Genomic DNA, 25234 nt, shown 5'->3' on the forward strand with positions numbered 1-25234 from the left:
TGAGGAGCATTCTCCTGCCCCGCACCCCCCAGTTAACCATCCAGAACGAAGACATCCAGGAGACAGTCTCCTTATCTGTAAAACGGAGGTGGTAAATTCCCTATCTTAAGGGCTGCCGTGGGAATGAATCAAACTTTGCAAAGCAGTGTTTGCACAGGGCCTGTGACATAGTCAGCTTTCAATAACTGGTAGCCATTATTATGGCCATTTGAAGTATTAATTATTATCATTCTCTTTCTCAGCTAGAAGGGCCCCAGGAGGCTGAAAATGGCAGTCCCCTTACAAGCTGGGGCAGCTGGGAGAGGCGGGGACCACTTCCCCACATTCCCTTCACCTTCCCCTCAGGCAGGGGTCTTCCCCTAGCTACTGATAGTTCCTGTATCTGCTGACTCACAGCCAACTTCCTCTCATACAAACCGGAAAGCACAGCCCGGCCAGCGGGCGCCCCTACCCCGCCCCCCAACCCACACACAGCTAAAGGCCAGCCCCACTCGGAGGGGGAGGGGCCTCAGGCTCTGGGGGGCAGGCTCTAAGGTTAGGGCTCCAGGCAAGATCCCGAGAGGGGAGAGGAGCCGTTTCTCCTCAGGGACCCCTCTCCCGCCCCCCCTCACCACACACACACACACACACACAAACTGCAGTGGGAGGGTGGGGAGAAGGGGCTTCGCCCCAGGATGCGAAGGCTGCTCGCCGGGTCACCGTGCTTACAGGGCACCAGCCTTATCTTCAAAAAGGCAGCCCCGAAACCTGACCTTCATCTCTGGGAAGAAACCTAGACCAGGCCCTTGGAGAGGGAGAAGCAGTCGCGGACTCCTCCGGGCCTCTGCCTCTTTCCCCCAGGTCATACGGCTGGGCTCCTGAAGGTTCGCCAGCTTGGAAGGCTGTGGATATCCGTGACTTGTGGATATCAGCTTCTGTTTCCTCATTAACTGGGTACCAGAGTCCAGCCACCTTGCGGGGCGTGGGAGAGATGCCCTGGGGACTTAAGGCCCTATTCTTTTCCCTCCCCTTTCAGCCCGACGGGGAGGGAACAGCGGAGGGCATGCAAAGCTGTCCCCCGCAGCACTCTCCTTCTCTCTCTGGTTCTACCCCAGTCCCCATCTCCGTCTGGTCTCTGCCTTTTTGTCCTGCTCTCTAAGGCTGTCTCGGCCTCCAACCCTGTTCCGGTCCCCCCCTTTTTTGGCCCCTCAAGGGGCTGAGCTTGCCAGGCTGCGAGATAAGCGCAGCGGTTGGGTAAGGAGCCCAAACCTTTTGGAGGCCGCCGCTTGCACAAGGAGTGGCCGGGGCCCCGCCGAGGGAACCGACGAGCGGGGCGGGGCTGGGCCCCGTCGGGGGAGGGCTGAGGGGAGGCGGGGCCGGCGCGGCAGGACCCGGAGCCTACGGCAGCGCGTCGGGCACCTGGGAGCCGACTGCAGCCGCTTAGTGAGGTGAGGACCCCCGCGCCCCTGGGCCCCTGCCTCCCAGACTCCTCCCCATCACCTCCTCGAGAGCGTTCGTGGGATCCCCGGCCCGCTCCGCGCCGGGGGCCCTCCCCTATCCCTCTCCCCGCCGCGACCGCCCCTCCCTCGGGTTGCCGGTCTCTGCCCCCTCCCTCCTTGCCCCCTCCCTCGTCGTAGCCGGAGCTGCTCCGCGCGGCCTGACCCGCCCCCCCGCACTCCTGCCCCGCGCACCTCCTAGTTCCCAGTCCCATGCCCTCGAGTCGGGCCTGAGTCACCGGGAAACTGGACTCTGAGTCAGGGCGGGAGGCGCAGCACCCCGGCCCTAGCTTGGGGAGGGGCTCGGCCACAGAGAGGCAGAGAGGCCAGAGCTGATGCTGGGGCGAGAGGGAGTCCTGGCCGGGACCCCGCAGGAGAGAAACTGGGAGAGAGCCGTCAGGGCAGAGGCAGAGACAGAAACCTAGAGCCAGTTTCATGTGGCCAGAGACACAGATGAAACCGAACATCTAGTTAAGATTGGAGACGGAGGCAGGGAGAGGCTTAATGACAGAGAGCAAAACAAGGAGAGGGACCAAGATGGATTTAGAGGTAGAGATGGAGATGGAGATGGAGTGGGGTAGGGACAGGGACAGGGTAGAGATAAAACGCAGGGAGACAGAATCCAAGGTAGGTCTAGGCAGTAGAGCAGGGTCAGGGTCAGGCTGGTGGAATGGGACAGAGCCTCAGAGACCTGAGTCCAAAGGCATGAGCAGGGCGAAGGAGGACTTGGAGAAAGCAGAGGTAGGGGGATGTCATTTCACATTGTGAGTTCCTGCAGGGTGGGTGCTCCTGTTTGCACACACGTGTGTGAGAAGATGCTGCAGAGTGAAGACCCTGGTGTACCCCTGGTCCCTCATCTCTCTGACTCAGTTCTCTGCCCCATCCTCACTCCCCAAGTGGCCTCTGCTCAGATGTCGGTACTGCTTAGAGCTCTCTGGGCAGCCTGACCAAGGGAGGCAGGATGTGGGGGCAGCCAGAGCCGGAGGGAAAGGAAGGAAGTCTGAGCAGAGACAATAGGTGGAAGGGGAGGGGGAACTGGGAACGTCCAGGATTAGGATGGCCCGAGCCTGTACCTCAGCTCTGGAAACCAGCGGGAGTGGGATCTGCATCTCCCCTCTCCTCTTGTGCCACAGCTGCCCTATCCCCACGCTGTGCCACAGCAGGATTAGGGCACATCGTGGGCCCTTCCTCCCCACCATCCCCCCTTCACCCTGCAGGGGCAGGGTTCCGGCCTCTTGTCCCAGACTTCCTTAGTTGAACGTGCAGCAATGCAGAGGCAGAGCTTTGACCCAGACACAGGGTGGGCAGGAGCTAAGGGACCAACACTGCCATCGATAAGCCAACTTGCTGTGAGCCCTGGGAAAGCCTCTTCCCCTCCCTGGGCCTCAGTTTCCTCATCTGCAAATGAAGGGGTTCACCTGCAATGAGAAAGCATGTTCTGGGATGGCTCTGCCCCCGGATTACAGGCCTCTGGTCATTCTTCTTTGGAGGAAGACTGGAGTCTGGTACCCCTGTCCAGGCCTCAGACTTTGGCACAGGGAGGGGGAATCTCAGCCTGAGCCCTCCCTTCACCTGCCCCTCCCCCCAGCAATGGCCTGAGCCCCCATGGCTGCCCCTCAGGACCTGGACATCGCTGTGTGGCTGGCCACGGTGCACCTGGAGCAGTATGCAGACGTGTTCCGGCGGCATGGCCTGGCTACAGCGGGTGCAGCCCGGGGCCTGGGCCACGAGGAGCTGAGGCAGTTGGGCATCAACGCCACAGGGCATCGGAAACGCATTCTGCGCCTGCTGCAGGCGGGCACGGCAGAGGGCTCCCCGGATCCCCAACTGGGAAGTGCCATGGAGCCACCGCCCAGCCCGGCCCCCCAGGCGCAGCCCCCCAAGCCTGTGCCTAAGCCCAGGACGGTATTTGGTGGGCTCAGTGGCTCCACCACCACCCAGAGGCCTGGGTTGAGTCCAGCTCACTGGAGACCAGAGGCATCCAAGAGCCCAGAGCCCAGCCCGAGGTCCCCTCCTGTCCCTCAGAGGTCCTCCTCTGAGCAGCCTTCAGCCTTGAACACTGTGGAGATGATGCCCAACGCCATCTACTTCGGCTTGGACTTAAGAGGCGGGGCACAGACAGCTCAGGACATGTGAGTGGAGTTGGCTCCCTGGGGATCCCATTGCTGGGGGCAGGGAGGAACAGGGCATGAGGGCTTGTCCTTCCTTCTCTTTCCTTTAATGACACTAGACCTTTCCCCTAAGGGCCCCAGACAGCTCCCAGACAACTGCCCCCACTCCTGCCCTCAGGCCCACAACGGGCACAGGTAGGTGGGTTATCATGGGTTGGGGGAAGAGGGGCAGTGCCCTTCAGGACGTCAGACACTCTCACCTGACCTCTTCCCTGTCTCCCCTTTTTTTCCTCCTGCCAGTGCACATCATGGACCCTGGTTGCCTGTACTATGGTGTCCAGCCTGTGGGGGTCTCAGGGGTCCCCGACAGAAGAGAAGGCAGAGTTATCTGTCAAGAAAGGGCTGAACACAGGTGAGTGGTCCATAGCATGATGATGGCAGGAAGAGGGGCAGCTTGAGGAGCGGTTGAGCTGGTGGTGGCCGTGTTTCCCGTTATTTGTCAAATGTGCATTGAGTGTCCACTGTGTGCCAGCCGGGTTCTTGAGGTACAGGATGAATATGACAGACCCAGTCCCCCATGAGGGAGCTTGTGACTCAGTGGGGACAGACAGGAAATAAAACAGGTAGACAAAGAAATGGATGTATGATTTAAAATAGGGAGCAGTGCCTTTCATTCCTTTATTTAACTATCTTTATTGAGCACCTACTGAATGCCGGATATCGTTGTAGATACTTGGGATAGATCAGAAATCCCTGCCCTTGTGTGGAGATAGTTAATTAACAACAGATATAATAAATGAGCTACACCATATGTTAAAAGGTGATAAGTGCCATGGAAAAAATCGAACCGGGTAAGAGGGCTGGGATGGAGTGAGGGGGGAGTGGACTGCAGTTTTTCATGAAGAGTTGCCATTATTAAGAGGATGACATTCAAGCCAAAACTTGAAGGAGGGGACGTAGTTAGCCCTCTTCTAGGAGAAGAGTGTTGCAGGCGGGAAGAGTGGCCAGAATAGAGGCTTTAAAGAGGCCAGTTGCCCACAGGGATCCAGGAGTGATGACAGGGTCGGCCGGGCTGGGGCAGAGTGGGGCAGGGTGGGAAGAGTTGGGGGAGACGCTGCCATCAGAGCTGTAAACGGAGTCAGATGGGTAGGACCTTGTAGGGACTTGCTTTTACTCTTAAGTGAAATGGGAAGGCAGCCACCAGAAGGTTTTTCGGTTTTGTTTTTTTTTTTGCGATACGCGGGCCTCTCACTGTTGTGGCCTCTCCTGTTGTGGAGCACAGGCTCCGGACGCGCAGGCTCAGCGGCCATGGCTCACGGGCCCAGCCGCTCCGCGGCATGTGGGATCTTCCCGGACCTGGGCACGAACCCGTGTCCCCTGCATTGGCAGGTGGACTCTCAACCACTGCGCCACCAGGGAAGCCCCGGAAGGGTTTTGACTTACATTTTAAGAATCCCTCTGGTTGCTGTGTTGGGCATGGTCTGTAGGGGGCAAAAGCAGAAGCAGAGAGACTAGTTGGGAGGTTCTTGCAGTGATCTAGGTGAGACATCTCAGGCTAGCGTGATGGGAGTGGAGATGGTGAGAAGCGGTTGGTTTGGGTTGTATTTTGAAGGCGAACCGTCCTGGTAAATTGAGATGTGAGAGAAAAGAGCAGTCAAGAATGACTTCAGGGGTTCTGGTCTGAGCCTGTACTGTCCGTTGTGGTGGCCAGTAAACAAGTGTGGTTGCTGAACGCATGAAACGTGGCTAGTCTGGTGTGAGCTGTGCTGTAACTATGAAACAACCACATTTCAAAGATTTAGTACCACAGCACTGTTCTGAGCAACTGGAAGTCCCTCGAGTTGCCATAGTTGGAGATGGGGAAGACTGGGCATAAAGCAGAGGTAGGTGGGGGGCAGATGAGGCGTTCAGTTTTAGATGTGTTGAATTTGAGGTGTGTACTATACACCCAAGAAGAGGTGGCAAATAGGCCACTGGATATACAAGTCTGGAGTGTGGGGAAGAGGTCCGAGCTGCAGATCCAGATTTGTGAGTCGTCAGCGTTTGGATGGGTATATGTAGCTGTGAGTGAGTGTTGATAGAGCAGAGAACCAAGCACACTCCAGTATCAAGAGGTTTGGGAGAAGAAGGACAATCAGCAAAACAGGCTGAAAAGAAATGGTTAGTGAAGCAGAGGGAAAAGCAGGAGAAGTTGATGCCACAGGAGCTAAGTGAAGAAAATGTACAAGGAGGAGGGAGAGGTCAGCTATGTCAGGTGCTGCTGAGAGGTTGGGTAAGTTGAGGGCTGAGAATTGACCGCTGGAACTGGTAACATGGAGGTCACTCGGGACCTTGACAAGTGCTGAGGATGAAAGCTGGATCAGAGTGGGCTCAAGAGAGAACGGAAGGAGAGGAGTTGCAAATGTGAAGACAACATTTTTTGAGGAGTTTTTCTGCAAAGAAGAGCAGAGAGTTGGAGTGGTTACTGAGAGTAGAAGTGGAGTCAAGAAGGGGGTTTTTATAGCATAGAATGCTACGTATGTTCATAGGTGAATAGGGATGACCTGGTAGAGAGGGAGAACTAGCTGATGTAGGGGAGAGAAAAGAGAGAAAGTCTGGAGCGATGTCATTGTGTAGGTGAGGGGACTAGGATCAAGTGCTCAGAGGACGGACCGGCTTTAGACAGGGCTATTTATTCCAGTACCAGGAGGAAGGCAGTGTGTGTGTGAAATGGGGCAGATGAGGCACTGGGAGTCTGCGGGGATTCTCGTCTGATGGCTTCAGTTTCTCAGTGAAGTAGGAAACAAATGGGGTAGAGGTTCTCAACCTCAGCGGCACTACCTCCTGGGGAACTTTTTTTTTTTTTTTTTTTTTTTTTACCGGTATATGGGCCTCTCACTGTTGTGGCCTCTCCCATTGCGGAGCACAGGCTCCGGACGCGCAGGCTCAGCGGCCATGGCTCACGGGCCCAGCCGCTCCGCGGCATGTGGGATCTTCCCGGACCTGGGCACGAACCCGTGTCCCCTGCATCGGCAGGCGGACTCTCAACCACTGCGCCACCAGGGAAGCCCCCTGGGGAACTTTTAAAACAACAGATGCCTGGGCCTCATTCCCAGAGACTCAAATTTAAGTGTCTGGTGTGGGGCTCATATACAGGTATTTTTAAGTTTCCTGGGTGATTCTGTGCAGCCGAGGTAAGGAACCACTGGAAAGTGCTGGAGAATAATAGAGGACTTTCTGAGAAGGAACACTTGAAGGATGAGAAGAAGCAGCCCAGGGAAGCGTGCTCTAGGCAGAGGGAACACCGTGTGCAAAGGCTCTGAACTGGGGAAGAGAATGTGGCTGGACTGTAGTAAGCCAAGGTGAGGGCGATACAGGGTGAGGTCAGGGGAGTTGCCACGGGTCTCACTGTACAAAGTCTTGCAGCCCCTGGTAAGGAATTTCAATTTATCCTAAGTGCAGATGGGAAGTCATTGTAGAGGTTCATGCTGGTGAGTGAAATGCTCTCATTTGCATTGTTAAAAGAGCACTCTGGTGTCAGTGGGAGAACGGATGTTTGGTGGGAGGGTGCGAGTGGAAGCAGGTGACCAGTTAGGCGATTCCCTTCACCTCGGTGAGAACTGATGGAAGCTTGGTCCCCGGAGAGAAAGGCAAGAACTTTCTGGAGCAAGAACCAGTCAGGCTTATTGATGAGATATGGGCAACTGTGGCAGAAAGCCATCTACTCAGCCCTTCCCCAAATTTTCTGCCAAGTAATCCTAATGGCAGAGGCGAAGGACTGAAATTTTTTGTTTGTTTGTTTTTTGGGTTTTTTTTTTTTTTTTTTTTTTTTTGTGGTACGTGGGCCTCTCACTGCTGTGGCCTCTCCCGTTGCGGAGCACAGGCTCCGGATGCGCAGGCTCAGCGGCCATGGCCCACGGGCCCAGCCGCTCCACGGCATGTGAGATCTTCCCGGACCGGGGCACGAACCCGTGTCCCCTGCATCGGCAGGTGGACTGTCAACCGCTGCGCTACCAGGGAAGCCCAGACTGAAAGTTTTCAAAAGCAAAGTCCAAGTGTGCTCGGGGAAGAAGCTCCATGCTAGTGTTTTGGGTTCTCAACCTCCCTGTTCCCCTGTTTGAAAAGCAGATCCAGTACCTGCCAGGCATTCCACTAGGCGCTGAGGGTGGGGCTGTCCAGGGAACTGGATCTAATGTGTGTCCCTCTCTGTCTTGGCCCCCACAGGCTCAGCAGGCAGGATCTGGAGGCACGAGAGGACGCTGGCTATGCCAGCCTTGAGCTGCCGGGGGATTCCACCCTCTCACTGCCCGCCCTGGACGCGGAGACCAACGATGACCTCATTTCACCCTATGCCAGCTTCTCCTCCACGGCAGACCGCCCCACGCCCCTGCTCAGTGGCTGGCTAGACAAGCTCTCCCCTCAGGGGTGGGGCTGCTGGGAAGGGCAGGGGAGGGGGGCGTGGGAGGCTGCGTGGTGGTGGTGGAGGTCAGGCCCCAAGTGCTCCCAGCTCCTAGGACGCCCCGGGATGCAGCTTCCACCACTTACTGGTCTCGGCCCCTGCCTTCCCCAGAAACTACGTCTTCCAGAGGCGCTTTGTGCAGTTCAATGGGAGGAGTCTGATGTACTTTGGCAGCGATAAGGTGGGTCCGGGAGATGCTACATGGGGCCTGGGGAAAGGGAGAGGGAGAGGGAGGGCTGAGGGAGGCTCAGGACTGGAAGGCCAGTCCCCCCCTGGTGGGGGAGGCAGGTACCGCATGACTGGTGTCAGCATCTAAAGGAGCTCGGTTAGCAGCTGTACCCCACTGCTTGCGGAATGAGTGCTGATCTCATTAAAAGTTGGCACTGGCCCCCCCGGGGTCAGCGCACGCGGCTGAGTTCCTGTCCCCATGGGCCAACGGTCTGTCCCTCCAGGACCCCTTCCCCAAGGGTGTGATCCCTCTGACAGCCATCGAGATGACCCGCAGCAGCAAGGACAACAAGTTCCAGGTCGTCACTGGCCAGAGGGTGTTCGTGTTCCGCACAGAGAGCGAGGGTGAGGGCCAGGGCCTCCCGGGCCAGGGCAGGGCTGGGGAGGCCAGGTAAGCACACAGCCGGCTGACCCTCTTCCCTGTCCCCCGCCAGCTCAGCGGGACATGTGGTGCTCCACGGTGCAATCCTGCTTGAAGGAGCAGCGCCTCCTGGGCCACCCCCGGCCCCCACAGCCACCCCGACCCCTTCGCACGGGCATGCTGGAGCTGCGTGGGCACAAGGCCAAGGTGTTTGCTGCGTTGAGCCCCGGAGAGCTGGCCCTGTACAAGAGTGAGCAGGTGAGGAGGGCCGGGCTGGGGCCGAGGGGCCTGACCTATAGCCCATTCTGGCCTCACTGTGCCTGCCCCGACCCTGCCAGGCCTTCTCTCTGGGCATTGGGATCTGCTTCATTGAACTGCAAGGCTGCAGCGTCCGGGAGACCAAGAGTCGCAGCTTCGACCTGCTCACACCACATCGCTGCTTCAGGTGGGGCCCAGACTGGCAGGAGGCAAGGCTCGGGGAGAGACATTGGTGGGGGCACAGGGGTGCAGAGGACCCGGGACCTCCTCAGTAGGATTCAGTGGGTGTGCACTGACAGGAGGCCAGTGAACAGGGTCAAGGATGTCAGGAAGGTCTGGGCTGGCCCACATGTGGCCAGGGGGATGGAACAGGTCGGGCGGTATGTCCATGCCCACGGACTGGCTGTCCACCCCTCAGCTTCACAGCCGAGTCTGGGGGGGCTCGGCAGAGCTGGGCGGCCGCTCTGCAGGAAGCAGTAACCGAGACCCTGTCTGACTACGAGGTGGCTGAGAAGATCTGGTCCAATCGGGCAAACCGGCACTGTGCGGACTGTGAGGCCTCCCGCCCGGACTGGGCCGCTGTCAACCTGGGGGTGGTCATCTGCAAGCAGTGCGCAGGTGAGGGCTGGAGCCTGTAGCTGAAATGGGGAGAAGGAGGGAGTTGGGGGCAGGAGGGCTCAGGGTGCCCCTGCCACATGCCCTTCACACCCTAACAGGTCAGCACCGGGCCCTGGGTTCTGGGATCTCCAAGGTGCAGAGCCTGAAGCTGGACACAAGTGTCTGGAGTAATGAGATCGTGCAGGTGAGGAGTCTGAAGAGGAAGAAAGTTTGTGTGGGGGACCGGGGTTGCGGATGGAAGGAGAGCATGCAGAAGAGGCCTTGGGTCCTGCTTGGGGCAGGATTGGAATGTCTGGGGACTCTTGAGTTCCTGTCACTTGCCTCTGCCCCTTGTCATCCTACAGTTGTTCATTGTCCTGGGAAATGATCGTGCCAACCGCTTCTGGGCTGGAGCGCTACCCGCAGGTGAAGGGCTGCATCCAGATAGCACCCCTGGCCCTCGGGGAGAGTTCATCTCCCGGAAGTACCGGCTAGGTCTCTTCCGGAAACCCCACCCTCAGTATCCAGATCATAGCCAGCTTCTCCAGGTAGGAGGGAGGGCCGGGGCTGACGGGGAGGGGGGAAAGCAGTCTCTGCGTTGAAATGCCTAAACTTGCAGTGTTCTGCCTGTAGGCACTATGTGCAGCTGTGGCAGGACCCAACCTGCTAAAGAACATGACCCAGCTCCTCTGCGTCGAGGCTTTTGAGGGAGAGGAGTCCTGGTCCCCTCCAGCCCTCGAAGGCAGCTTCCCTGGTCTCCTGCCCGCAGGTAATCCCCACCAATGCCTCCTCTCTCTCCCTGCAAGAACTCCCAGCCCCGACCTGAGCCTTGGTTCTTCCGGGGGGCGGGGGGAGGGGCAATTACCTCTCACCCAGCCCATCACAATGGTCCAGCCTGGGCAGTTTCCCAACCCTCCAGGTCCTCCAGGTCCTATTTCTTGATGTTATGAAATGACCACTGTCTGGAATGGATCTGGAGGTTTGAGGTGTTACTGCTGGCCTACCCCTGATGGGATCAACCAGTAGGCCGGGTCCCGCCTCCCCAGGGGTAGTCTGATCATAGAAATGGTCATGTTATAGAGGCTGGTCTCCAGTAGTCGTGCCAAAGGGGCCAAGACACTTGCAGGGTGGCCCATGCTCTGAGGTCTCCACCCAGAGCTGACTTGTGGTGGGGACAGACAGTGGGCAAGGCCTGGCTTAGAAGCCTCGTCACTCCCTGCCACCCTCTTTTCTAATCTAGGTGGTGAGACGTCCCCAGTGGGCTCTACTTGGCCATGCTGCCAGTGGAGTTGGGTCCCACTGTCTTGCTTGATTCAATCCCTTCCCAAGGAGGTCAGGCCGTCCCATTACACTGGCTTGACCTGACCACTTCTTCTTCCCCTTGCAGACCCCTCCCCTGGCGTGTACAATGAGGTGGTGGTGCCTGCCACTTACAGCAGCTTCCTGTACTGTGGTCCCGTTAGCAACAAAGCTGGACCGCCACCCCCTCGCAGGGGCCGAGATGGTGAGAAGGGAGGGCAGAAACCCTCTGGGATGCGAGGAGGTGGGCAGAAACCAGGATGGGAACGGGTGTTCCATAGAGGGACAGGGAGGAGAGGACGGGGATGGGACATGCCTTGGAGTGGGCTGGGTGCCGGGACTCAGAGAGGGACCATGGCAGGTGGCAGCATTGGGTGATGGTTGAGAGGCTGTGCTTTGAAGTCAGACTGTGGAGGTCAAATTCCAACTCCGCTACTTTCTACCCATGTGACTTGGGCAAGCTACTCAAATTCTGAGCCCCAGTTTCTCCTTCTGCAAAACAGGAGTGAATGTAAAACCCACCTCATAGAGCCGTGAAGATTACGTGAGATCATACACAGGCAGAGGGCTTGGCATAGAATAAATATCTGGTAAATGGGAATTCTGACAGTGGGGACAGAGGTCAGCCGCCTGCTGACCATCAGTTTCCTTCTTAGCTCCCCCCCGACTGTGGTGCGTGCTGGGTGCGGCTCTGAAAATGTTTGTGTCAGAAAGCAGCCCTGAACCCCTCAACCTCATCCAGCCCCAAGATGTCGTATGTCTGGGTGTGAACCCCCCACCCACTGACCCAGGTGACCTCGACAGGTAACACCCACCATGTTCCCTGAACTCCCCTTTTCCCTTCCTGAGCCTGAGCCTGCCAACCCCCTCACTCACCCCCATTCTCCGCCCGGACTTCATCTTCTCTCCAGGTTCCCCTTTTCCTTTGAGCTCGTCCTCACTGGGGGGAGGATCCAGCATTTTGGCACAGATGGAGCCGAGAGTCTGGAGGCCTGGACCAGCGCCGTGGGCAAGGTGAGATAGCCGAGACCCCCTCCCTGACAGCTCATGGTTTCCCTGTCCCCACCTGCCCCCATCCTGTCCTCTCTTATTCCTACAGCCACTCCTACCCCTTCCACTAACAGCTAAGGTTGACTGAGCGCTTATTCTGTACCAGGCCCTGTGTTAAACGCTGCCCACTCAATGTCTCAGTTAAATTTCACAACAACCCTCAGAGGTAAGGATTATTAATACTTCACACCTAAAGAACTCAGAGGTTGTGAAGTCACGTGGTCAAGGTCACAGAGCTAGGAGGCAGCAGAGCACAGGACGAAAATCAGGCCTCCGTCTCCAAAGCTCATGGGCCAAACCTCACTGTGCTGGGGCTCTTCCCACAGAGAGGCTGCCTCTGACTCCCACTCCCTTCCCCCAACCCTCAGATGTCCAAGTCCACAGGCAAAGCTGCCTTCATCTGTTCCACCTTCTCCATTCCCAGGCAAGCCACTGTCTCTCCACCCTGCATCCCCTCCATGGCATTAAAAGTTCAGGCGCGAGAGTCAGATATCCTGGGACTTGAGTCCTCCAACTCTCACATGTGAGCTCTTCCATGTGAGTAGAGTGGTGTAAAAGACCCCACCCCCTAGTGTTGAGGATTAAGTGACACGCGAGGCCTACACTGCCCGGCACGCAGCAAGCCCTCCACCTGTGGGTGTTGAGGTAGTAATGGCAATGATGATGACAATCGCTCCCATCCTTAAACAGCTTTTCCCCCAGCCCCGCTCCACCTTCCACTCACCATCCTGGCGCCCTCCTGACAACTCCTTAGAAAGTTGTGTGCTCTGGCAGCCTGCAGCTCCTCCTTAACCCCTTGTGGCTGCCCCCCTCTGCCATACTCTTCTGAGCTGCTACCCTGCAGGTGGCTGGTGACCTGCCCTTGGTAAAGTCCAAGGGCCTCCTTCTGGCCTCACCAGGTAGTCTCTGCATCTCACGCTCCTCTGTGGGAAATGCTCCCCTGCTTTGGCTTCTGACCCCACTCTCCTGGTTTGCCTGTAACTCCTCACACCAAGAAGTTATCTCCATATCCTCTAAGGGCTTTGTCATGGCCCTCCCAGCCAGGTCCAAGTCTCTTCGTATTATCTACTCTCCAAAAATCTAGCCCATCCTTTAAGGCAGTGCTACCCCAAGTGTGGTCTGTTAACCCATCCTGGCCCAGGGACTCTGTTATGGCCCATGACAGCTTAAGTACAGGGCTTGAGTCAGCATTTAGAGTCTTTCATAGCAATTTGACAGAGAGATTTTATGTGTGCAATCTAATTTTAAAACTTGGGGGCTTATTTTGTAATTCCTCTCATTTCATTTTTCTAGTAATTCATTTTGTTGCTTTTTAATGAAAGTGTTGGTTCATGACAGATTGGAAAATTTTTTTAAAACTCCCTGTTCCTTCACCGCAAGTAGCTTGAGAAGCACTGCTTTGAGGTTCACCTCGAATAGTCCTTTCTCCATGAAGCCTCTGCCCGGCCCCAAGAGGGTGGGACTTCCCGGGGCCTCGTGACTGTTCGGTTACAGCATGTAGCTACCCATTCTGTCTTCCCCTACATCCCAATTAAGGGCATAAGGCTGCCTGCCACACAGGGATCTTCTCTGGGTTGGCTAGAGCAAATCAAATTGAATTGCATTTCTTTCTTGTTTTTCTCCATCCATCTCCTGTCTCCTTCACCGGTCTTTCCTTCATTCTCTCCCCATCCCTTTCATTCCTCTGTTTCCTTGGCTTTCTCTCCATGTTTTTCTCTGCCTTTCCCTATCCCTCTCACTCTTACTTCTCTCCCCCACTCCTTGTCTCTTTCCCTATTTTCCTCTCTCCCTTGTCCTCCTGCCTCACAGTGGTTCTCCCCACTGAGCTGTCACCAGCTGCTGGGCCCTGGGCTGCTGCGGCTGGGCCGCCTGTGGCTGCGGTCCCCTTCCCATACTGCCCTGGCCCCTGGCCTCTGGCTGTCTGGGTTCGGACTTCTTCGTGGAGATCACCTCTTCCTGTGCCCAGCATCGGGCCCGGGCCCCCCAGCCCCCGAGGACATGGTTCATCTGCGCCGGCTACAGGAGATCAGTGAGCAGGGCTGGGGGCAGGGATGAAGGGTGGCTATGGGGAGTTAGGGTGGGTAGTGGACCTTCATCTATTTGGGGGTCCCTATGGGAGACAGCAGGAATAGTGGATTCAGGCACAAGTTCTGGAGTCAAATTGCCCAGATTTAGACCCCCACCTCCATCACTTCCTGGCTGTGTGACCTTGGACAAGTTACTTAACCTCTCTGTGCTTTAGTTGCCTCATCTTCACAACAGGCACAATATTAGGGTTGTAATGAGTTTCAAATAAGGCAATGCATGTAAAACACTTATCACAGAGCCTGTCAGGAGGCATCTTGTAGGTATTCAATAAATGTTATTTGTTATAAATGTTATTGTTATTATCATTATTTGGAGTTGCTTGCTTGTTGGGAACTGGGAGAAGGGACTGGGAATTCCTATTTCCTCTTAAAAGAGGAACAGTGTAGGATAGTGTTTTGAGGTTTTGGAGACAAACTTGAGTTCTATTTTATAGCAGGTAATCTGAGGCAAGTTACTTAACCTCTCTGAGCTTATGTGTACAATGGGGATAACAATATGTAACTCACAGGATTTATTGCAGTATTGTTTGTAAGGCTCCTAGCATGGAACCTACATACCTTAAATACTTAATAAATATTAGTCACTATGATGAAGATGACAACGATGATAATGTCCAATGATTCTCCTCCCAGGTGTGGTCTCAGCCACTGACACCCCAGACAAGAAAGAGCATTTGGTTCTGGTGGAGACAGGAAGGTAAGTCTTGCCACTACCCTTGACTCTGGGCCCCCCTTTCTAGAGCACAGCTCACACCCTCCACCCTGGCCTGCTGGACCACTGCCCACTTCCTCAAAGTCACTTCCCTAGTTCAGGGGCCCTGTCTGGGTTGGGTGTTGTTGCCCCCTGCTGGTGTCTCTGGGAGGTCTGGTCCTTGTGCTCCTGGGCCTCTTAGTCGGAGGACTCCTCTGGAGCTGGCTCTGACTCAGGTCTCTTGGGTCTCAGGACACTGTATCTGCAGGCAGAGGGCCGGCTAGACTTCTCAGCATGGAACGCGGCCATTGCCGGGGCAGCCGGCGGGGGAGGCACAGGGCTGCAGGAGCAGCAGATGAGCCGGGGTGACATCCCCATCATTGTGGATGCCTGCATCAGTTTTGTCACTCAGCATGGTGAGTGGGTACTGGCTGACACCGAGTGGGGGATGGGGAACGTGGGCGCAGCGGGGGGGCAGGTATTTGCCCTGTGTGTGTGTGATTTGCCTTCAAAAGCTTTGCCTCCAGAGACTGCAGCCTGACAGCAACGACTGTATGACCCTTGGCAAGCTGCTTTGCTTTTGTGAGCCTCAGTTCTCTCATCTTTAAAATGGGGCTACTAACAGTGTCATCTTCCAAGATAGTTGTGATAGTGAGATAACACATGTAAAGCATTTAGTGCAGGACCTGGCAGGTAGTGAAGTGTTCCAAGGCAGCTGTTACTGGGGCGTGGGCATGGAATGAGGGTGGCACTGAGTTGTGACTGGAGATGCAGAGTCATGGAGAACAAAGAGGGGGCAGCTACAAGGCAAGAGTCGTGCTGTGCAGCAAAATCCTTGGGGCTCTGAGCAGAATTATTCTGTGTGGGAGGTTTTCCAGCCATAAAGGATCAGCTATGCAAGGGGTTCCCAGAATTCTTTGTGAGTTTTTGGCCTCCGTTTTATTTTCTTTCCCAAGTAAGGACTAAGTTGAATCTCTTTTCCCCGCAAACCCTCTTTAGAAGGCTGAGCTCTTGAGAAGGAAAATTCACAGAAAACTAAGGAGGACAGTCAAGGGGTAAAAGGCACATCCATGCACCGACAAGGAGTTGTGCTTACTACACGGACAAGGGATAATCAGTGGCTAAAGACATTCTCCACGCCTTGGCAGTAGCCTCGTGCACTGACTTCCCCCACTCACTAGACCCCTATCGCCTTCCCAGCCTCCCTCGTGTTCTTAAGAGGATTGAAGTAGGAGGCCCAGTGAAAAAGCCCTGGGGAAAGTGTGGGTGTTCTTCCCTGCTCCTCCACAGTTCCTGTACTGCCACTCTTCGTTCAACAAATGTTTATTGAGCTGCTCCCCTGTGCCAGACACGGGGGATATGGCAGTGAACGAGGAAGGTTATATGAAGCTCAGAGACTGGTGGGAGAGATGGGTAATAATTAAGAAAACAAATACAGTCAGTTCTCGTGATTCACAGTACTTATATTCTATAAAGTCACTGAAAGGACTGGATCAATGAATGCTGAACCGTTGCCCCAGTGGAAATACAGGGTTAGGTTCCTGGGAAACTCTGGTCATATTTTCATTAATTGATCAATATGTAACTTTGTTTTATGTGTCTTTCTGTTTAAAGACACTTTTTTTTTAAGCTTCCATCTTTTTTTTTCCTCTTTTTTTTTAAAGTGAAGTATAGTTAATTCATAATGTTGAATGTGTTAGTTTCAAATACATGGCAAAGTGATTCAGTTTTATATATATATTCTTTTCCATTATAGTTATTATAAGATATTGAGTATAGTTCCAAGCTTTCATCTTTAAAAAAAATTGTTTTTGAAGTATAATATTAGATAAATTACAAGGGTACAATATAGTGATTCACAATTTTTGAAGTTTATAGTCCATTTATAGTTATTCTAAAATATTTGCTGTCTTCCCTGTGTTGTACAATATATTCTTATAGCTTATTTTATACCAAATAGTTTGTACCTCTTACTCCCCTACCCCTATACTGCCCCTCCCCCATTCCTTCTCGTCACTGGTAACCACTAGTTTGTTCTCTGTATCTGTGAGTCTGCTTTAAAGATACTTTATTTAATATAAATTGTTGATTCGTTAATTTTGACCTCACAGCCAGCAATACTCAGCAACTCATGCCTGAACAAAGTTTATCTGACACATGTATTTTCTCAACAAGGCACATCAGAGCCTTCTTGTGCTTAGGAACACTAGACAGCACTTCAGCACTACACTTGGGGGCTAGTTTAAACCGTGAAATCCCCCCCAAAAAAGAAGCACAAGATGCAAAAAATGTGACTTTAACTATACCACGAAATGATGCTTGTTTACCATATGAGGCCTTAGCTAGAAACATGTCCATCAGGCAACTCAAAATTTTCTCCACTTGGGCATGTTCACAAGTGACTGCAAAGTGCCACAAGTATTGATTCGGGGGCTCCAAATAAACTTTAGCAAGTAGATGAATTCGTAAGTATAGAACCTGTGAATAACGAGGCCTGAGTGTAATGTGATTTCAGAGTGCTATTTAAAGATCAAAGTGGGGGAGGGGAGAAAGAGAGAGAGTGAAGGGTGCTGCTGTGTGATTAGGCAAGGACCTTCTGATGATGAGGGCTGGAGCAGGGACCTGAGAAGCAAGACCACAGAGGCCGATTTCTTCCTCTCTGACCCCCCTGCCTCCAATAGCCACATACCGTGAGGGGTGACAGACAGGATGGTGGGTGGGTGGTGGCAGGTCTTTGGGCAGCGGTGAGCTGAGATGATGGCCGTTCTCAGGGCTCCGGCTGGAGGGCGTATACCGGAAAGGGGGTGCCCGCGCCCGCAGCCTGCGGCTCCTGGCTGAGTTTCGGCGGGATGCCCGGTCAGTGAAGCTCCGACCAGGGGAGCACTTTGTAGAGGATGTCACTGACACGCTCAAACGCTTCTTTCGAGAGCTTGATGACCCTGTGACCTCTGCTCGGTTGCTGCCTCGCTGGCGGGAGGCTGCCGGTAGGTGCTCCCAAGATCCCTAAGAACTCCTCACCGACAACCAAGACCCAACCAGGAACTCCACCCACCCCACCAGAATCCCTGAGCCTCCCCTGTGGGATTGGGCGGCCGCCCTCCCCAATACTCCTCCACTGGAAGATCACCCAGGGACTCAGCTCAAGGCAAGGTGGGAAGGGGGCAGAAACACATCCATCCTGGGTTTGTTTCTCTAAAAATCCCTCTACTCTTCCTTCCCTGACCCTCTCCAACCCTTCCCGATCCCATCCCCAGAGCTGCCCCAGAAGAACCAGCGCCTGGAGAAATACAAAGAAGTGATTGGCTGCCTGCCACGGGTCAACCGCCGCACGCTGGCCACCCTCATTGGGCATCTCTATCGGTCAGTACAGCCAGACCCCCTGCAGGCTTCCTCCCTGACCCTTCGTCACCTCTGTCCAACCCCCTGGCTTACATTCACATATTCATCCCACAGATAATTGTTAAGTGAAGGTATCACAACATAAAGGCTCACAGCGTGGACTTTGGAGTCAGACAGACCTAGGCCTTAATCCAGCTCCACTATTCTAGCGCATGACTTTATTTTTTTATTTATTTTGGCCACACCGCGCGGCCTGCGGGATTTTAGTTCCCCAACCAGGGACTGAACCCAGGCCCTTGGTGGTGAAAGCTCAGAGTCCTAACCACTGGACCGCCAGGAAATTCCCTAGCATGTGGCTTTAGAGAAGTTATTTGCTGTCTCTGAGCCTCGGTTTCCTCATTTGTAACAGGAAGATGGTATAAGGAATAGTATCCACCTCATAGGTTATACGAGATTTAAATGAGATGATCCTTGTAAGCTTCTTACTACAGCACCTGGCATGTATGTAGTAAGCATTCAGAATGGAGCAATCAGTATTATTTTGTTTTATTTATTATTCTATGCCAGGCAAAGATTAGATGTTGACGACACAAAGAAGAATAAGATGCACACCTACCTTTACCAGTCTATTAGGGAGACAGAATTTTAAATGATTCCAGGGTGAGCCTCAGCTCTGTTGTACTGATTACACTATATCACAGGGACTGGACAACTATGGCCTATGGGCCAGATCCAGCCCATTACTTGCTTTTGTAAATAAAGTTTTGTACATAAAATATAAAGTCATGCCCATTCATTTATATATTTTCAATGGTTCCTTTCACCCTACACAGCAGACTGTATAGCCTGAAAGCCTAAAATATTTACTCTCTGTCCCCTTACATAAAAAGTTTGCTGACCCCTATTTATAAGTCTGTCTCTCCCCTAGACCGGGAGCTCTTAGAGCCAGGGTTTTGTCTAACTCACTGCCGTATCCTAAGCGCTTAGCTCAGGGCCTGGCATACAGTAGAGACTCAATAACCTTTTGCTGAATGAAGGGAGGGGTCGATGAACAAGTGAGCGGAAGCTCACTGCATTCCTCATGACCCTCACACCCCTCTGCAGGGTGCAAAAGTGTGCGGCTCTAAACCAGATGTGCACGCGGAACCTGGCCCTGCTATTTGCACCCAGCGTGTTCCAGACGGATGGGCGGGGGGAGCACGAGGTGCGGGTGCTGCAGGAACTCATTGACGGCTACATCTCTGTGTTTGATGTAAGCTTTCCCAACCCCTGACCTACAGTCCCTCTTCCTGGACTCTGGATCCTGCTCACCCTAACAAAGGCCCAGCCTAGCCCTCTGAAGGCCTTCTGCATCAGGGACCACCTCCCAGAGCCCTGGGCCCCAATCTCCTGTAACTATGCTCCTAACATGCTTGCCCCACTGGTTCTTAGCTCTTCTGGCCTCTAACCCTCTCCTACAGGTGCTCCGGTCTTGCACATCTCTCCCTGCTTCCCTCCTTTCCCGGCAGCCCGCCCCCCCCCCCAATGCGCACACACACACACACACACACACACACACACACACACACACACACACCCCTTCACCCTTTTGGCTCTTCCACAGATCGACCCTGACCAGGTAGCTCAGATTGACTTGGAGGTCAGTCTTATCACCACTTGGAAGGATGTGCAGGTAACTTGTCCTGACCCTAGACTCCCGAGTAGGCCAGGAGGGGACATCAGGACAGGAAGGTGACCTTCTGCTTCTGGACACTGGCCCTCAGTTCTTTGGGACACAGGAAACCCAAGGAGAGGAGTGCTTTGGGGAGGGGGTTTGGTTTAGGATTTGCTCCATTTATTCCACCATGAGGATTCTTTACAAAAGGGTGGCAGGAGCACTTCAGTTTCATGTGTAAGAGATCCAAGGAAGGGTTAGCTAAGTTAGACAAATAGGTGAGAAGAATAACAAATACAGTAGCAAACAGCTGAGGACTAATTATATTCTAAGCACCTGTACTCTCACTTTAGCATCACCCAACTCCAGGAGGTAGGTAGTCCCATTTTTTCAAAGAAACTGAGGTTTGGAGGGTCACTTACTCAAGGTTGTACTGTAGCAAGTGGCAGAGTTGGAACCCAGACAGTCTGACTCCAAACCTGTCTTCCCAAGCACAGCTGCACTGCCTTGGGAAGCTCTGTACACAGTTCCGCCATGCCTAGAGATTTTTCTCTTTGAAGGACCTGAGCGATGTTTGGAATGAGGGTTAGGAGGAGGCTTCTGTGGGGGGGGGAGCACTCGTGAGGCAACCCGAGGAGTCCTCTGACCTTGATTCTTTGCACCGTCTGGGTCCTCCTGATTTCTTTACCCCTCCCCTCAGCTGTCCCAGGCTGGAGACCTCATCATGGAGGTTTTTATAGAGCAGCAGCTCCCAGACAACTGTGTCACCCTGAAGGTCAGTCCTGAGGGGACAGGAGGGGAGATGAGAGGATGGTGGGGGGCAGGGGCAATGGCCTGACCGGCACGGGTCCTCTGCTCTTGCCCTGACCCCAGGTGTCCCCAACACTGACTGCCGAGGAGCTGACTAACCAGGTACTGGAGATTCGGGGGACGGCAGCCGGGATGGACTTGTGGGTGACGTTTGAGATTCGAGAGCGTGGGGAGCTTGGTGAGTATGACCGTGCATGTGCACATGCACGTGTGGTGCGGGGTAAAAGTCACCAAGACTTATGTGTTACCAGATATGCAGTTGTCCACTTGCTCTTTCTCAGTACTCTCTGACCTCTTGGCTTTCGTGGACCCCACAGAACCTTGGTTTCCCTTCCACCTCAAAGGAGGCTTCTCTTTATCCTTTGCCCAGACTCCAAATGCTGGAGGGACCCAGGGCTCAGTCCTCAACCCTCTTCCTTTCTCTGTCTACATTTTTTCCTTGGATGAGCTCATCCATTCCCGTGGCTCTAAATGCCATTAATAAGCTGGCCCCCAAATGTTTATGTGTGACCCAGACCTCTCCTCTGAGCTCCGGACTCACATATGCAGCTGGCTACTTGACACATCCACTTGTACATCTTATAGCATCTCACATTTAAAACGTCTAAGAGCAGGACTTCCCTGGCAGTCCAGTGGTTAAGACTCCATACCGCCACTGGAGGGGCTGCGGGTTTGATCCCTGGTTGGGGAACTGAGATCCCACAAGCCGCGTGGCACAGCCAAAACAAAAAATGAAAAAAAAAAAGTCTAAGACCAAACTCAGTTCCCAGTCCCCTCCCCTAACAAAATGCCCAAGCCATTTCCTAGTTTCCTTAACTCGGTCAGTGCACCAGCATTCACCCAGTTATCAAGGACAGACACTTGGGACTGTGTCTGGGACTGTGTCTTCTGGGACTCCTTCCTTTTCTTCATCTTCATACACAATGGGCAACTAGTCCTCTTGAGTCATTTCGAATCTATCACCTCTCCATCTCCATCGTTACCACCAACCTAGTTGAAATCACCATGATCTTTCTGCTTCCCAGCATTAACCACTAAAATGTACAGCCCGGGAAAGGGCACAGCTGGCCAATGTTCCCTTCTCGCCCCCCAACAATCCATTTTCCGCGCAGCAGTCAATGAGCATTTCAAGCATAAATCATCAGGCTATTCGCATGGTTAAACCCTTCCAATGGTTTCCCATTGAACTTAAAATAAAATTCAAACCCCTTATTATAGCCCACAAGACCCTGAATGTCTGGCCCTCGCTGATTTCTCAGACCTCGTCTCACATAACGTATTCTCTTTGAGCCACACTGACTGTTTAGTTCCTCAAGCACATCTTTCTAACTCAGGCCCTTTGGTGTTGCATTTTGTCACACCTGAAGTCTTCTTCCCCCGATCTCAGCGTGGCTTGTTCTTCCCAATCCTTAGGTCCTCTGAGTCTCATCTTCAAATGCCTCCTCTGAAAGGCTTTGCCTGGTCACCCTGTCTCAGTAGCTGCCCTGTTACTGTCTCTCAGCTTCTTATTGCTTCTTTCAGAATAATGGTTTGTCTTTAGTTACCTCATTTACTTATCTGTTATTCTCTGCTCCCTCGCCAGGCTGTGGGCTTTGTGAAGGCAGGCCGTGTGTTTCATGCTCCCCACTGTATCCCCAGGGCAGCCCAGCACCTGGCACAGTCAGTGCTAAATAATGTCTGTGGCTGGATGGTGGAATGGACGAATGAATGAATGAGTGACTGGTGGGCGAGGAGGGGGGCGCTCCAGGCTGTGGATCGATATCTGGTTGATACCTACCCTCATCTTGCCCCTTAGAGCGGCCACTGCACCCCAAGGAAAGGGTCCTAGAGCAGGCCCTACAATGGTGCCAGCTCCCAGAGCCCTGCTCGGCCTCCCTGCTCTTGAGAAAAGTCTCCCTGGCCCATGCTGGCTGCCTCTTCACAGGTGAGCCTCCTGCTTCAGCCCAGCACCTCCCAGGCCTCTTTCAGGGACCCTCCACCTAGCCCTGCCCATCTGTGCCCAGGTATCCGCCGTGAGAGCCCACGGGTGGGCCTGTTGCGGTGTCGGGAAGAACCGCCCCGCCTGCTGGGAAACCGCTTCCAGGAGAGATTCTTTCTGCTGCGTGGCCGCTGCCTGCTGCTGCTCAAGGAGAAGAAGGTGGGCCCTAGGCGAGCAGGGAGGGATGCTGGGTGGCCGTGTGGGAGGAGCCCTGACGGCACTGACCCTGTCACTCCACAGCCCATGTTCTCATCAATCTCATTGCTTTCCTGGCCCTTTGACTTCTGTGACCCTTTGACCTCACACAACCCCAGTGCTTCCATGACTTCTTGACCTCCTTAACCACGATCCTTCTCTCTCACCTCTCAACCTCACTGACTGCCTTCGCGTTGTCAGAGCTCTAAACCAGAACGGGAGTGGCCTTTGGAAGGTGCCAAGGTCTACCTGGGAATCCGCAAGAAGTTCAAGCCTCCCACCCCGTGAGTTTTTTTCCCCAGTCCACACTTCTAGAGCCTTCCTGCTGCCACCCTGCTGGCCTTTCCGATCACCCATCACTGTTCTCCTTTGCCTCTCAGGTGGGGCTTCACGTTGATCCTGGAGAAGATGCACCTGTGAGTACCTCCCAGCCTGGCTTCTCCTGTGGCCCAGTCAGGCTCCCTGTCCTCTACCTTCTCGCTTTTTCTATCTTCCATCCCTCTAGCTGTGACCCCTTCCCCTCCTGCTGATTCCCCTCTGATCACCCCCAGCTACCTGTCCTGCACAGACGAGGATGAGATGTGGGACTGGGCCACCAGCATCCTCAAAGCCCAGGTGAGGGGAAAGAGAGAGCTGAGGGGTAGGTCTGTGGACCCAGCACTAACCCTCAGCACCTCCCATGCCCATCAGTGCCATCCCCTCACCCTCTCTCCAGCATGATGACCAGCAGCCAGTGGTCTTACGACGCCGTTCCTCCTCTGACCTCGCCCGTCAGAAGTTTGGCACCATGCCTTTGCTGCCCATCCGTGGGGATGACAGTGGGGCCACCCTCCTCTCTGCCAATCAGACCCTGGTGAGGTCCCCCTAGCCTGCCCCAACCCCTCCGGGTCCCTGCTCACGCCCTTGCCACACTGCAGAAAGGAGTGGCGTGCCTGCCAGCCTGGTGCCCCCTCTGCCTTCTCTATGCCCCAATCTCTACACCTGCCTCCTGTTGCCAGGCCTCACTGTGTCTCTGTGTCTCTTCCTCCCTGCCTCCCCACCCCACCTGTGCCCAGCGGCGACTTCACAACCGGAGGACCCTGTCCATGTTCTTTGTGAGTACTGTGCCTGCTCCAGCTGTGTGCCTGTCGACCCTGTGTCCCTGTGTTCCTCTGTGCTGCCTGAGCCGGTGTGCTCTCTGTATTTGTCCTGATGCAGACCATCATTGAGTGTGTGTGTGTGTGTGTGTGTGTGTGTGTGTGAGAGAGAGAGAGAGAGAGAGAGAGAGAGAGTGTGTATTGGGACCAAAAGGAATGAGGAAAACAAGGGATGGTAGGATGCGGTGAGGAAAGGGGGAAATGGTCACAGGATCTGAGAAATAGAAGGGAAGTGGTTACGTGAATGCATTTTGGAGTCAGACAGACCTGGGTTCAAGCCCCAGCACCACCTTTTACTTAACTGTGTGATCTTGGGCAACTTACTTAACCCCTCTGTACCTCAGCTCACTCACCTGCAGTGTAACCATCATACAGGGTTGTTTTTGACATCATACATGCAAAGTATTTTGCAGCATCTGGTAAAGAGGAAGAGCTCAATAAATGTTAGCGATTAATAATCTGGTAACTCTAACTCTGTGCCTGCCTCTGGTTACCCCCATTCCCATCCAGCCGATGAAGTCATCCCAGGGGTCTGTGGAGGAGCAAGAGGAACTGGAGGAGCCTGTGTACGAGGAGCCGGTATATGAGGAAGTGGGGGCCTTCCCCGAGTTGACCGAAGACACCTCCATCTCCTTCTCCATCACACCGGAGCGGACAACCAAGCCAGAGACCCCACTGGCCAGCCAGCGGTCCTTTGATCAGTCTCCTCTGCCCAAAGCAGGCCCCCTGGGCTGGGAGGAGAGACCACCTGAGCCCCCTCCGGGGCCCCCTTCAAAGAGCAGCCCCCAGACACGTGGGTCCCTGGAGGAGCAGCTGCTCCAGGAGCTCAGCAGCCTCATCCTGAGGAAGGGAGAGACCACCGTAGGCCTGGGCAGCCCCTCTCAGCCCTCCAGCCCCCAGCCCCCGAGCCCCAATGGCCTTCCGACACAGACACCTGGCTTCCCCACCCAAGCTCCCTGCACTTCCAGTCCATCCCCCAGCCAGCCCCTCACATGACCCTGGGACCAGCAGTCTGAGGGGTAGGTAACCAAAGGCCCAAGCTCTCCCCATGGCAGACCCTGCTGGGAGCATCCTTTGCCCTGGTTGATAAGACTCTAGAAGCCAGTATAGTGCTGTGGAAGGAGAACGGGGCCGAGAGCTCCCGAGGCTGCGTCCTGCTCAGAGAAAGGCGGGTCGTGGTGCCTCTCTGGGCCTCCGCTGACTTACCTGTGCCATGAAGTAACTGAAATAAGGAGAATGGTGAATCTCAAACTGTTTCTCAGAGCTGTAAGCCCCACATAGTTTCCCTCGAGAAGGGCAGCTTCCGCTCTATGTATTTGATATGTAGGGTTCTATGAGAGATCTTGGGTTTGAAAAGAATGGTTTTATGCATTAACAAAAAAAAGATTTGGAAGGCACAGATTTGAATGATCTCCAAGTTTATCCTACCCCACCTTCAACATTCAGAGACTACAGTGAAGCCCCAGAGTGGGGAGGTTGATTAGGGCTGGGAACTGGGGCAAAGAGGAGCCAGAAAGGATGCGTCAC

General features: G+C 54.3%; 1 protein-coding gene across 1 annotated transcript; it reads left to right on the top strand.

The window, feature by feature from the left end:
- Positions 1-1399: 1399 nt before the first annotated feature.
- On the top strand, positions 1400-24703 carry ARAP3 (ArfGAP with RhoGAP domain, ankyrin repeat and PH domain 3; the record flags this gene model as incomplete). The annotated part of the gene is made up of 33 exons (XM_082836856.1): positions 1400-1427; positions 3064-3607; positions 3720-3781; positions 3887-3998; positions 7790-7990; positions 8136-8205; positions 8477-8597; positions 8687-8871; positions 8952-9058; positions 9290-9489; positions 9588-9673; positions 9834-10016; positions 10102-10237; positions 10856-10972; positions 11424-11571; positions 11679-11781; positions 13627-13846; positions 14538-14601; positions 14848-15011; positions 17367-17579; positions 17850-17955; positions 19039-19186; positions 19538-19606; positions 20289-20363; positions 20462-20576; positions 22194-22322; positions 22402-22535; positions 22773-22855; positions 22952-22987; positions 23123-23186; positions 23287-23424; positions 23627-23665; positions 24218-24703. Exons 2-33 carry the CDS (start codon positions 3081-3083, stop codon positions 24701-24703), a joined length of 4641 nt encoding a protein of 1546 aa, XP_082692982.1. The 5' UTR covers positions 1400-1427; positions 3064-3080.
- Positions 24704-25234: the final 531 nt, after the last annotated feature.

This window comes from Leucopleurus acutus, assembly GCF_964270905.1.
Source record: "Leucopleurus acutus genome assembly, chromosome: 3".
Taxonomy (NCBI): domain Eukaryota; kingdom Metazoa; phylum Chordata; class Mammalia; order Artiodactyla; family Delphinidae; genus Leucopleurus; species Leucopleurus acutus.